Below are 12764 nucleotides of genomic sequence, written 5' to 3'. Positions count from 1 at the left end.
TAGCAAATGGATAGAATCACAACTTTGAGACCAACCTGGACTATATACTGAGACAAAATAACCCACAAGGGCTGTCAGAAGGGCTTAGGTGCTAGAGTACCTCCCTAGCAAGCACAAGACTCTGAGTTCAAACCTCCAGCAATGCCAAAAAATACAACAGCAACAAAAATTTATCTCTTTGTGGTCCAGTGCCTGAAATAGGAGGTATTTAATTTTAAATATGAAACTGGTCTGACTTGTTTATAAGATGCATCTGAAGTATTTGTTCTCATTAGTTTTGTTATTGTATATGTGTATTAGTCATACTTTATGAAAGAGTCTTTGTTCTTCAAATTTCAGTAACCTACTCAAAATTTTCCCCTTTGTTTCCAGCCTCCCTCCCCTCATGGCCAAGAATCTCTCCATACCTCTGGCTTTTGCCTGTCTCCTGCATTTAGCCAATGAAAAGGTAGGTTATTGGGTAAGGTAGGAGTGAGTGTTCAACTGTGCTCTTTTCCTGTCAACTTACTAGAACTTTTTACCAGATCTTCCATGGACTCTATGCTAGCTATAGAAATAATATAATTTTGGAAAAGATAAGAGCAAAAATGGCTCATGTAATATCTTAATTAGGGTGACTTAATTAGGGTGTCACATGACTGTAATCCAGCACTCACGACACAGAGGAAGAAGCATCACAAATTTTAGCCTGAGCTACATAGTGAGACCCTGTTTTAAAACAAGCAAAAAACTGACTTACACAGAACATTCAACCCCAAATTAACTCAGAACAGAGGTGTAGCTGAGAAAAAGACCGTCGGTTTTACTAGCAATGAAAATAGTGACGAGGATCTAAACAAGAACATTTGAGACAATGGAATTGGGATTTTTTCACTCTTCAACCTGAGAATGTGAAGTACTTTTGCTTCACAGTGCTGAACATGTTAAATGCTGATCTTTGCCTGTGCCATAGTCAAGATGTGGTAAGATGGCAGAGACAGAGGTGAAAATGGCAGGAAAACCACTGCAGGAAGAAGAGCAGTAACTCTGGGGGCAACAGCAGGTGGGTGTGGTGCCCCAGAACAGTGAGCAGCACTGCGCAGAGCTATGTACCATAGAAAGGAGGAGTATTTTTTATTTTATTTAAAATCTTTGCTTTTTAATTTCGTGTTACAAATTCAGATCATGTACGTTTAGTACTATATAAGCTTATTCTTTAGGATAGTTAATATTTTACTTGGACAGTATTATTTATCTGAATTTTTAGTTGTTTAGCTTATAAGCATCAAAGCGATATCAAATTAGAAACTAGAAGTCAGTTAACTAAGTTTTAAATTGACCTGAGTTTTTCTGAAATACTCTTGGCTTACCTGTTAAATTTAGCATTTACAACTAAGGTTGTAAAACATTATTGGAAGCTGGGTGCCAGTGGCACCCTAGCTACTCAGGAGGCTGAGATCTGAGGATCAGGGTTCAAAGTCAGCCCTGGCAGGAAAGTCCGTGAGACTCTGACTTCAGTTAACCACCAGAAAACCAGATGTGGCACTGTGGCTCAAATGGTAGAGTACCACCCTCAGCTGAAGAGCTGAGGGACAGGGCCCAGGCCCAGAGTTCAAGCCCCACAACTGACAGAAACAAAAACAAAACTATTGGAATGTTATGTAAGAAGTTACATCTTTTACATGAGTGGTCTTCCTGAATTGTACTTACTCCTGACAAAAAGAAAAGCAAAAGCCTGTCTGGGTACTAGAGTCTCAGGTCTGTAATCTGTTTCTCAAGAGGCTGAGACCTGGAAGATCATGGTTCCAGGCCTACTTGGGCAGAAGAGTCCAAGAGACTCTTATCTCCAGTTAACCAGCAAAAAGCCAGGCAGGAGAAGGTGTCCATGTGGTAGAGTACCAGTGGTAGTCTGAACCACAGCATGAGGCCCTAGGTTTAAATCATGGTTCAGGGTGAGCGTGTGTGTGTAGAAGGAGACAAAAACCCATTGGCATCAGATACTTATCAGTTATGAGGAACATCAACAACAACAACAAAACCAGGCCTGGCTGGCTGCTGGTGGCTCATGCCTATAATCATAGTTACTCAGGAGGCTGACATCTGAGGATTACAGTTCAAAGCCAGCCTAGGCAGGAAAGTCCATGAGACTCTTATCTCCAATAAACCCCCAGAAAACCAGAAGTGGTGCTGTGGCTCAAGTGGTGGAGCATTGGCCTTGAGCTAAAGAGCTCAGGGACAGCACTCAGGCTCTGAGTTCAAGCCCCATGACTGGGAGGGGGAAAAAAACAGGCCTAAAGGTATAGCTCAAGTGATTGAGCAAGTGCAAAGCTCTGAGTTCAATCCCTATTCCTGCCAAAAATGAGAGTTACTCAGTTGAGAACATTTACTCTCATGTACAATTACTTATTTATTTTATTTTATTTTTTTGTTGGTCGTGGGGCAGTTACTGAGAGAACAGACAGGATGCCATCTTCTTAAAATCCTTTGATACCAACCAGGGCACAACAGTGAGAGCAACCAACCCTCATTTGGGTATTCCTAGGAACTTGGTGTCATTTAGTATCCCCAGCCATCCAGTCCACAAAAGGACTTTGGCCTCTGCAATAGAAGACTGGGCTGGGTTGTGGCAGTGAATGAGTGAACTTGGAAGGTTGCTGTGTTCTCCAGGAGCATAGTTCTTTTTTGTTTTTTGTTTTTTTTTGTTGTTGGTCTTTGGGCTTGAACTCTGGGTCTAGGCACTGTCCCTCAGCTCTTCAGCTCTAGCTCTCTACCATTGCGCCACTGCTGGTTTTCTGTTGGTTAATTGGAGATAAGAGTCTCACAGACTTTCCTGGCCTGGGCTGGCTTTGAACCACGATCCTCAGATCTCAGCTTCCTGAGTAACTAGGATTACAGACATGAGCCACCGGTGCCTGGCTGTCCTAAATTCAAACAGCATGTATCTGCAAAAGAGAGTACTTCTTGCTAAGAGCTATTGCAAAACTTTTATACATAGAAAATAGTGGTGATGTATTTATGATGGGTTTGGTTTTTTTTGTTTTGTTTTGAGGTACTAGGGTTTGAACTAAGGGCCTTGCGCTGCTGGCACTCTACCAGTTGATTTGTACCCCAGCCATATCTTTTGCTGATTATTTTGAAGATGAAGTATAGTGGACTTTTATACCTAGACTACCCTCAATTCACAATCCAGATCTCAGTTTCCTGAGTAGCTAGGATTATAAGCAGGGACCACAGTACCCTTGCTTAGTGCGTATTTTTTTCTCCTCTCTCTGTCTCTCTCTGTCTCTGTCTGTCTGTCTGTCTGTCTGTCTGTCTCTCTCTCTCTTTTTACACTGGTCCTGGGCTTGAACTCAGGCCTGTGTGCCCTCTGAGCTTTTGTGCTCAAGGCCAGCATTCTACCACTTGAGCCAGAGCTCTCCTTCCAGCTCTTTTGGTGATTAATTGGAGATAAGAGTCTCACAGACTTTCCTGCTCAGGCTGGCTTTGAATTGCAATCCTCAGATCTTCAACTTCTGAATTGCTAGGATTATAGGCATAAACAACCAGCACCAACTATTTCTTTTCTTTTCTTCTTTTTTTTTTTTTGTCAGTCGTGGGGCTTGAACTTTGGCCTTGGGTACTGTCCTTAAGCTCTTTTGCTCAAGGCTAGTGCTATATCATTTTGAGTCACAGCTCCACCTCTGGTTTTTTGGTAGTTCATTGGTGATGAGAGTCTCAGGGACTTTGTTGCCCTGGCTGACTTTGATCCACAATCCTCAGATCTCAGCTTCCTGAGTAGCTAGTGCCTGGCTTATACCTAGCATTTTTATTGAGGTAATATCTTGCTAACAGTTTGCCCATACTAGCCTCAATCTGTCATCTTCCCAGTCTCCATCTACAGAGTAGCCTGGATTATGGGCATGTACCACTACACCTAGCACTGTGTTCTTCATATATAGTGAATATGAATCCTTTGTTAGATAACTAGCTGGTGAAGGTTTTCCCCATTTTATAGGCTATCTCTTCACTTATTATTTCCTTTGATTGGAGAAACTTTTAAAATAACATTTTACCTGCCATTGCTTGCTGTGATTTTGTGAGCTTAGAGTCTCTCTCAGTCATTACCTATTTCTGTGTCTTGAAGTATTTTCCCATAGTAGTTTCAGGGCTTATCTTAAGGTATTTGATCCATTATGAATTGATTTTTTTTTTCAACAGATTGAGAAATCTGTTGAAATCTGCTACCTTCAGTTTTGGACATGTAGACATCTAGTTTTCCCAGCATCATTTGTTGAAGAGGCTGCTTTTTTTTTTCCCTCTAGTGTGTGCTTTTGGCACAGTTGTTTTGCCTATAGCAGTGTGATTTTATTTCTTGGACCTTTTTTTTTTTTTTATTCCATTTATCTATATCTCTTTTTGTGTCAGTACTTGGCAGTTTTTTTTTTTTGTTGTTGTTGCTGCTCTATCTCTAAAATGGTTTGAAGTGAGGTATTGTGATACCACTAGCATCATTCTTTTTTCTTTCTTTTTCTTAGCTTGAGTTGGCTGCTCAGGGTCTTTGTGCTTCCATATGAATTTTAGGATTGACTTTTCTATTTCTGTGAAGAATGTTAATGGAATTTTTTTTCAATGGGTATTGCATTGAATCAATCTGTAGATTGCTTTTGGTAACATAGCCATTTCCACACTTTATGCCAACCCCTGAACGTGTGAAGTTTTTGCATCTTTCAGTTTCTTAAGTGTTTTATAGTTTTAATGGGAGGAGTCTTTTGTGTCCTTGGTTAGTTTAATCCTTATTTGTTTTTTGCCAGTACCAGGGTTTGAAAACTCAGGGTCTGGCTTTTGTTTGGCTTGCTTGTTCAGCTGGTACTCTGTCACTTGAGCCGTGCTTCTAGCCCTACTTTTTACCAATTATTTTGGAAATGGAGTCTCAGACTTTTTTTTTTTTTTAACCCAGATTAGCCTTGAACTGATGTCCTCCTGAGTAGCTAGAATTACAGGCATAAGCCTCTGGTGCCCACATGGGTTTTGTTTTGTTTTGTTATTGGTACATATAGAAAAGGTAGTAGATTTTTTTTGTATGTTTTTTTGTATGTTTTTGTATCTTCACACTAGTTTTTTGGTGGACTCTGTAAGGCCTTTTAAGTATAGGATCATATTTGTCTGCAAATAAGGATGCTTTGACTTCTTATTTTTATCCCTTCTATTTCTTTTTTTTCCGTGTGTGTGTGTGTGTGTGTGTGTGTGTGTGTGTGTGTGTGTGTGTGTGTGTGTGTGTGTGTGTGTGTGTGTATGTGTGTGTGTGTGCGTGCGTGCGTGCGCGTGTGCCTGTCCGTGTGCACCTGTCCTAGGGCTTGAACTCAGGACCTGGATGCTACTATCCTTGAGCTTCTTTTGCTCAAGGCTAATGCTCTACTACTTGAGCCACAGCTCTACTTCTAGGTTTTTGGTGGTTAATTAGAAATAAGAATCTCATGGACTTTCTGCCCAGGCTGGCTTTGAATCAGATTCTCAGATCTTAGTTTCCTGAGTAGCCAGGATTACAGGCATGAGCTACCAATGGTTGCCCAGGGAAATCTTCTCTTAGTATTTCATACCAGAACCATTCTTTTGGCCTTCCTTCTCTCTCTCACTCTGGGCTGTCTCTCTGGTAATAACCTCCCCTCAGATTTGCAGTGTCTGGGCTTGGGATCCAGTGGTAGATTTGGGACCCTCTGCTCCATGGCCAGCAGCATGGAACTGACTGGCCAAGCCTAAAGGACCTCAGGCACTATACCTCTGAGCTACATCCATAGCACCTAACAACTTTTAGAACCTGAGCTGTAGTCAAGTACCTGTGGCTCCTGCTTGTAATCCTCAGGAGGTTGGAAAGAAAGTCTATGACACTCTTTTTTTTTAAATTTATTTTATTTTATTTTTGCACTCTTATCTCCAATTAACCACCAGAAAATCAAAAGTGGAACTGTTGTTCAAAGTGGTAGAGCACTAGCCTTGAGGAAAAGAGCTCACCCAGGCCCTGAGTTCAAGCCTCACAACCAAAAAAAAAAAAATTTGAGCTGCAAAAAACCCTGCCAGGTGTACAAAGTAGGGACAGGATAGTTGTGGCAAAAAAGGATCTTTGGGAGGGGGAGGGAAAGTAGGAGAAACATAAGGGAAGGGGTAACAAGTTTGACAAGAAATGTACTTATTGGGCTGGGAAGGTGGCTCAGTGGTAGAGCACTTGCCTTGTATGCATGAGGCCCTGGGTTCAATTCTTCAGTACCACATAAGCAGAAAAAGCCAGAAGTGGCATTGGGGTTCAAGTGGTAGAGTGCTAATCTTGAGCTGAAAAGTTGAGGGACAGCGCCCAGGCCCAGAGTTCAGGCTCTATGACTGACAAAAAAATAGGTTGGGGGAGGAGAAATGAACTTATTACCTTACTTATATAACTGTAACCCCTCTGTACATCACCTTGACAACAACAACAACAAAATGTGTTTTTTTTTGTTTGTTTTAAAGAGAGGATCTTCAGCCAGGCCTCTGACAGCTGTTTAGCTCCAAGAGGAACAGTTGCCTAGTGAAGTAGTGAGTGGTTGTTAGGTAGAAGATGGAGGCTGCCCAGAGATGGGAGGGGGAGGGTAGCTGTCATGGACACACTGAGGGTAGTGGTGGAGTGCCTGGAGGGGGTGCATGTGGACAGGTTAGTGTGTATGTGCTGTGCCTCCTGGTGGGCTCCACCCTGCTCCCTGTATCTCATCTCAATTACATTTGCCATGATGATTGGTTTTTCTTTCTGGTGGCACTGGGGTTTGATCTGAGGGCCTTATGCTTCTCTACTCCATGAACCATATCTTAGCCCACAGTTTTCTTTATGAGACAAGCCTGTTCTTTGTAGTTATTACCTTGCCACCTCAGAATTTGATTTATGATTCTATTCTCAATATGTCAAAGTCCATGTGTTTCTTGATCTTTCCTCAGAATCTGAAGCTGGAAGGAACAGAGGATCTTTCTGATGTTCATGTGAAGCTAGGAGATTGAAGCCATTGTATAAGTCAGCAACAGGAGGCCCAGCGATTTCCACTCTGTGGGGAGGATGATGCTGTTGCAAACTATGGTTAGTGCCTGTGGTTGCTCCTCCCTTCTCCCCTTCACAGTTGGTGCCACAGCCTGAAACTCCATGACCAATGAAGGATACTACTATGAGGACACCTAGGAGGGCAGAAGAAGGAGATGGGAGTTTCCTGCTTTGGACTGTGAAGACCTACATCCATTTACATTTCTGCATAGTTCTACCTAGATTGACCTTTGTTATTTTCTACACTTTACTCTTAATAGAGAATAACTTTTAGTAGGCTTTTGATATTGTCTTTAAAAGGCTCCCGAGTGCAAATACATCATACATACATTGATGAATGTATATATGTATATAGTCCTTAAAAATAAAATCATTAAATATCTGAGCTCAATCCTGCTTTTCCATATTAGTGTTAGACCTGGTTCTTTCCCTCAAGGCGATGCAGTCTCTCAGTGATAGATTGCCTACAGGTCCACATAGGCCTGAAAAAAAAGCTTACTGTAGAGGAAAGGGAAATTCCCAGCTAGAAATTGAAGTTTTAAGATAGGTGTGAATACTTGAGGTCTCTGCTAGAAGGTGATGGCGGTGGTAAGAGCTACTATTTAAGTGCTCTCTCATCGTTTCTGTGGGCTTCCTCCTTTAGGCCTCAGCAGCCTGTGTGCGATGCTGTTGCCTCTCTCATGTTAGAGGTAGAAGGAACACAGAGTAAAGTAGAGGTAGTCTGCCTCCAGGGTCTATGCCCCTGGCTAGCACTCTGTGCTGCTTAAAGATGGGGAGCAGTGCTGGTGACGCTCATGCAGCTCCACAGAATTCAGGACACCTACAAATGTAAAATGGCCTCTTACATTCCCACAATGCAATAAAACTGCTTGCAGTTTGCTGAAACTATAGGTGTTGATGCACAGAACTTGGTCCTGGCTATGTCCTGGGTTTCCTGTCAAAACTTGCTGGTCAAGCCAGGTGCCGGTGGCTCACGCCTGTAATCCTAGCTACTCAGGAGGCTGAGATCTGAGGATCATAGTTCAAAGCCAGCCCTGGCAGGAAAGTCCATGAGACTCTTATCTTCAGTAAACCACTCGAAAACCGTAAGTGCCGCTGTGGCTCAAGAGGTAGGGCGCTCACCTTGAGTTGAAGAGCTGAGGGACAGCACCCAGGCCTAGAGTTCAAGCCCCACAACAGACAAAAAAAAAAAAAAAAAACTTGCTGGTCAAGACAAGATCCTGGATAATAGCCCAAAGCAGCAAAGTGTATAACTTAACTTGACAATTATTCCTCATAACTCATGGTTAAGCTCCAAACCACATACAACACAAAGTAGTCTCTTGCCCCAGCATTGTGCTGTCCAGAATACCCACCCTGTTCTATTGGAAAGGTTAGGGGCTTGTGAACATGTGTTAGAAAAAGCTGTGCATGAGGCAGAGATCTCACCCCTTTCTGCAGGGACTGGAGCCCCTAGCACAGTTCCCCATACCAAGTGAGTGCTGGTCTTCTTGCTTTATTGCCTTTTAGTTCTGAGAGTAGAACTGGCAGACCTTGTTTTCCCTTGTGTTACATTTCTATATGGTCTGGGCTAGAGCTGAGCTTCTTCCTTGAATTCCCCTCCCTGCTCTGCTTTTCCTTGTATTACATGGTTACTGTGTCGATTCGAATTAATTTGGTTGCTTATAATAGGAAACATGAATACTGTGTTCTGAATATGGGCCCCAATACAATATTATTAAGTAGTTCATGAGGGCTAAACCCTCATGAATATTAAGATTTAGGGCTCTTACAAGAAAGGTCCTTGCTAGGCACACGTAGCTCACTATCCATTATAATAGAAACTCAGGAGACTAAGATCTAAGGATCCAAGTTCAAGCCATCCTGACCAGGGAAGTCCACGAGACTTCACTTAACCACCAAAAAGCCAGAAGTGGAGCTGTGGCTCAAGTGCTAGAGCTCCAGCCTTGAGCAAAAAAAGCTTAGGGACAGGATCTAGGCCCTGAGTTCAAGCCCCCCAGTATCAGGAAGAAAAAAAAAAAACTGCAGACTAGTGGCTAGTATATGACACTGGCCTTTGGGCTATAAAAAGTGGTAAAATAGCCAGGCGCCGATGGCTCATGCCTGTAATCCTAGCTACACAGGAGGCTGAGATCTGAGGATCACAGTTCAAAGCCAGCCTGGGCAGGAAAGTCCGTGAGACTCTTATCTCCAGTAAACCACTAGAAAACCGGAAGTGGTGCTATGGCTCAAGTGGCAGAGCGCTTGCCTTGAGCTGAAGAGCGCAGGGACAGCACCCAAGCCCAGAGTTCAAGCCCCATGACCGACCTCCCCCGCCCCCCCCAAAAAAAAAAAAACCGTAGTAAATGACCCAGGTATGGAGGATGCTGGGATGGAACCTTGAACAACAGGATGATGGACTTTCACCATGGACTGCCACACCGCTTCCCACCAGCAGAGGACAGTGCGGACCTCCCAGGCACAGGCTGCCCTAAGGTCTGATTATCAAGGAAGGGAACTTTGCCCAGGGCTGTTTTATCTCATCCAGCATGGCCTAGATACCCCAGTGTACAGAACAGTGAGGACTGAGGCAGAAAGACCCATCCTAAGCTGGGAGGATCATGTCACCACTTTCTTCCTGCTGTCAGACACCAGAATATCTGCATTACTAGTGCACTGAGGAATTGGGGACACTACTCCCAGCGCCATTGCCCTTCTATTCCTACTAGACAGCCAAAGTGAGATCTCATCGAGTATGTGGATAGGCAAAATTGTATACACAAAATATAGCCCCAAAAGGTTGCAAAGTGAAAGAAGTGAACACTTTCCCCCTGCCCTTAGTCCCATTCCAGCACACTGCAGTAAGACTGGTTAACAGCCCCCCTGGCTCCTGTAGTCTTACAAATGAGAGCTGTTTCTAGAGTTTATTCATTTCTATTAGGAGTGTGGTCTAGCATTTTATGTGTTAAAGCCATTTGTAATTATCACATGATTAGCTATTCCTATTCTGAGTATTTGTTCAGAAAACCAAGGACTCGAACAGATACCATTAGATTCAAATTCACAGCAAGTTTAGAAATTGGGCTATTTATTCACAATATCCCAAAGGTGAAAACAACCCACACGTCTAGAAAGATGAATGTATAATCAAAATGTGACATCTGCTACAATGGAAAGTTATTCAGCTGTAAAAAAAAAAAAAAAAAGAATGGAGTGGGGCTGGGAAAGTGGCTCAGTGGTAGAGTGCTTGCTTCACATGCATAAGGCCCTGGGTTTGATTCTTCAGCACCACATAAGCAGAAAAAGCCAGAAGTGGCAATGTGGCTCAAGTGGTAGAGTGCTAGCCTTGAGATGAAGAGCTGAGGGACAGTGCCCAGGCCCAGAATTCAGGCTCCATGACCGACAAAATAAAAAAAAAAAGAATGGAGTCTGACACATGTTGTACTGTGGATGAACCTTGAAGACATGCAGAATGAAAATGTACAAACAAAATAAAAAATATTGTGCAATTTTGCTAACAGGAAATAGTGAGATTAGGTGAATTCATAAAGCCAGAAAATAGAATTGTGGTTACCAGGGGCTGGGGCAGGAGGGAGATAGGAAATTATGATTTAATAGGTATAAAGTTTCAAAAGGACATGATTAAAAGACTGTGGAATTCATAAGTCATTATGTTCGATGTACATTATATAAAAGTTGAACTACTGTAACTTCAGGGTATGGATGGAATTGGGAAAGATGGAGGGAAATGATAGAAGGGATGACATAGATCCAGATGTGTTGTACCCATAATCTGACTTGTAGAATTGAAATTCCTTTGTACAAGTACTTTAAAAAAAGTATGATACTCATATAAAAATAATTCTGGAATTGTATAATGGTAATAGTCACACAAAAATGGGAATATTGAATTTCATACTTAGCAATTACCACTGAATTAGATGCCTAGAACTGCCTAAAAATGGGGGTTGAACAAAGGCTCAAGGCCTCTGTGCTTCTGATCATGTAATATTTATCAAAATGAATTCCAAGAAATGGAATTTCTTGGGTTTTTTTTGTCTTGTTTATCTGTCTTTAGGGTAAGGGGAGCACAGAAATGTGGGGTGGGGGAAGACCAAGGGTGAACAAATGCAGCAGTGGTGCTCTCTAGACACTATGTTGAAACTGAACTACACAACTTGTGGGTGGGGATGAGAGACAAAAACTGGGAGAGAGCAAAGGAAGGAGTGACATTGTTCAAAAAGAAATGTACTCATTACCTGACTTAGAAAACTGTAACCTCTTCGTACATCACCTTTATCATAACGATTTAAAAAATGGGGATTGGAGGAGGTGTGGCTTAGGTGGTAGAGCACCAGCCAATGAGTGAAAGCATCAGATACTGTCTGTGTTCAAGTCCCAGACTCAGACAAAAAATAAGATTGAAATGTCAAATTTTATGTTACATATATTTTTACCACAATAAAAAGGTAATTGAGCCAGGCGCTGATGGCTCATGCCTGTAATCCTAGCTACTCAGGAAGCTGAGATCTAAGGATCAAGATCAGAAGCTAGTCTGGGCGGGAAAGTCTGTGAGACTTTTACCTCCAATTAATCATAGAAAAAGCTGGAAGTGGTGCTGTAGTTCAAGTGGTAAAGTGCTAGCCTTGAGCAAAAGGAGAGTAGGTATAGTGCCCAGGCTCAGAGTTCAAGGCCAGGACCAGTCAAAAAGAAAAGAAAAAAAATTTGTTGAAAAAAATCATTTATTTTACTTACCAAGTCTTGCAGCTGGGTAGGGTGGTGATAAATGCCTATAATCCTGGTTACTTGTGGGGTAGAGGCAGGAAGATCCAAGGTTTGAGGCCAGATGGGCAGTTAGCAAAACCCTATCTCAAAACACAAACAAAAGCACTGGGGAAATGGCTTGGGTGGCAGAGTGCTTGCTTAGCAGGCTCAAGGCCCTAGGTTCAATCCCCAGTACCCTCCCTTCTCTCAAAAATTTGGTTGGGGGCTGGGAAGGTGGCTCAGTGGTAGAGCACTTGCCTTGCATGCTCGAGGCCCTGGGTTCGATTCCTCAGCACCACATAAAAAAAAAAGCCGGAAGTGGCGCTGTGGCTCAAGTGGTAGAGTGCTAGCCTTGAGCTGAAGAGCTGAGGGACAGTGCCCAGGCCCAGAGTTCAGGCCCCACGACCGGACCCCCAAAAAAAAAAACAAAAAAAAAACTTAAAATTTGCCGGGCGCTGGTGGCTCACGCCTGTAATCCTAGCTATTCAGGAGGCTGAGATCTGAGGATCGCGGTTCAAAGCCAGCCCGGGCAGGAGAGACTGTGAGACTCCTATCTCCAATAAACCACTAGAAAACCGGAAGTGGCGCTGTAGCTCAAGTGGTAGAGCGCTCGCCTTGAGCTGAAGAGCTGAGGGACAACGCCCAGGCCCAGAGTTCAAGTCCCACTACCGACCAAAAAAAAAAAAAAAAAAAAATTTGGTTGGGGGGGTCTACCTCAGAGGTGGATGCTTACCTAGCATCAGCACTAACTGCCCATGTTTAACCATCAGCACGGACCACTCTCCCAAAATAAAACATACAACAGCTTTTTCCAGGTAAGCCTAACTACTTATTTTTTAATTTGCATAAAAATGATTTATCTGTTAGGTTTTTAAAAAGGCTGCCGAGTAAGAACAACACCACTCACAGTAAGGGGTAGGTTTCGTCATTGTTTTGGCTGGTATCAGGCCAGGTTGGCACTCCACGAGGCTGGCCAAAGAAGGCAGCTGACCCTGGGCTATGCCTTATC

The 12764-nt window shown here is 42.9% G+C and overlaps 1 protein-coding gene across 3 annotated transcripts in view; it reads left to right on the top strand.

The window, feature by feature from the left end:
• Window positions 1-7397, top strand: part of Ncaph (non-SMC condensin I complex subunit H) — a 50177-nt gene extending 42780 nt beyond the window's left edge. For all 3 annotated transcript variants that reach the window (XM_070013366.1, XM_070013367.1, XM_070013368.1), the window contains exons 17-18: window positions 373-448; window positions 6916-7397. In XM_070013366.1, the coding sequence (XP_069869467.1) occupies window positions 373-448; window positions 6916-6975 (136 nt within the window). In that variant the 3' untranslated portion in view covers window positions 6976-7397. The remainder of the gene's footprint in view (window positions 1-372; window positions 449-6915) is intronic.
• Window positions 7398-12764: the final 5367 nt, after the last annotated feature.

The sequence above is a fragment of the Dipodomys merriami genome, unplaced genomic scaffold (assembly GCF_024711535.1).
Source record: "Dipodomys merriami isolate MVZ:Mamm:240054 unplaced genomic scaffold, mDipMer1.0.p SCAF_90, whole genome shotgun sequence".
NCBI lineage: Eukaryota > Metazoa > Chordata > Mammalia > Rodentia > Heteromyidae > Dipodomys > Dipodomys merriami.
The sequence above is the reverse complement of the archived record's forward strand: the minus strand, read 5'-3'. Positions and strand labels throughout refer to the sequence as shown.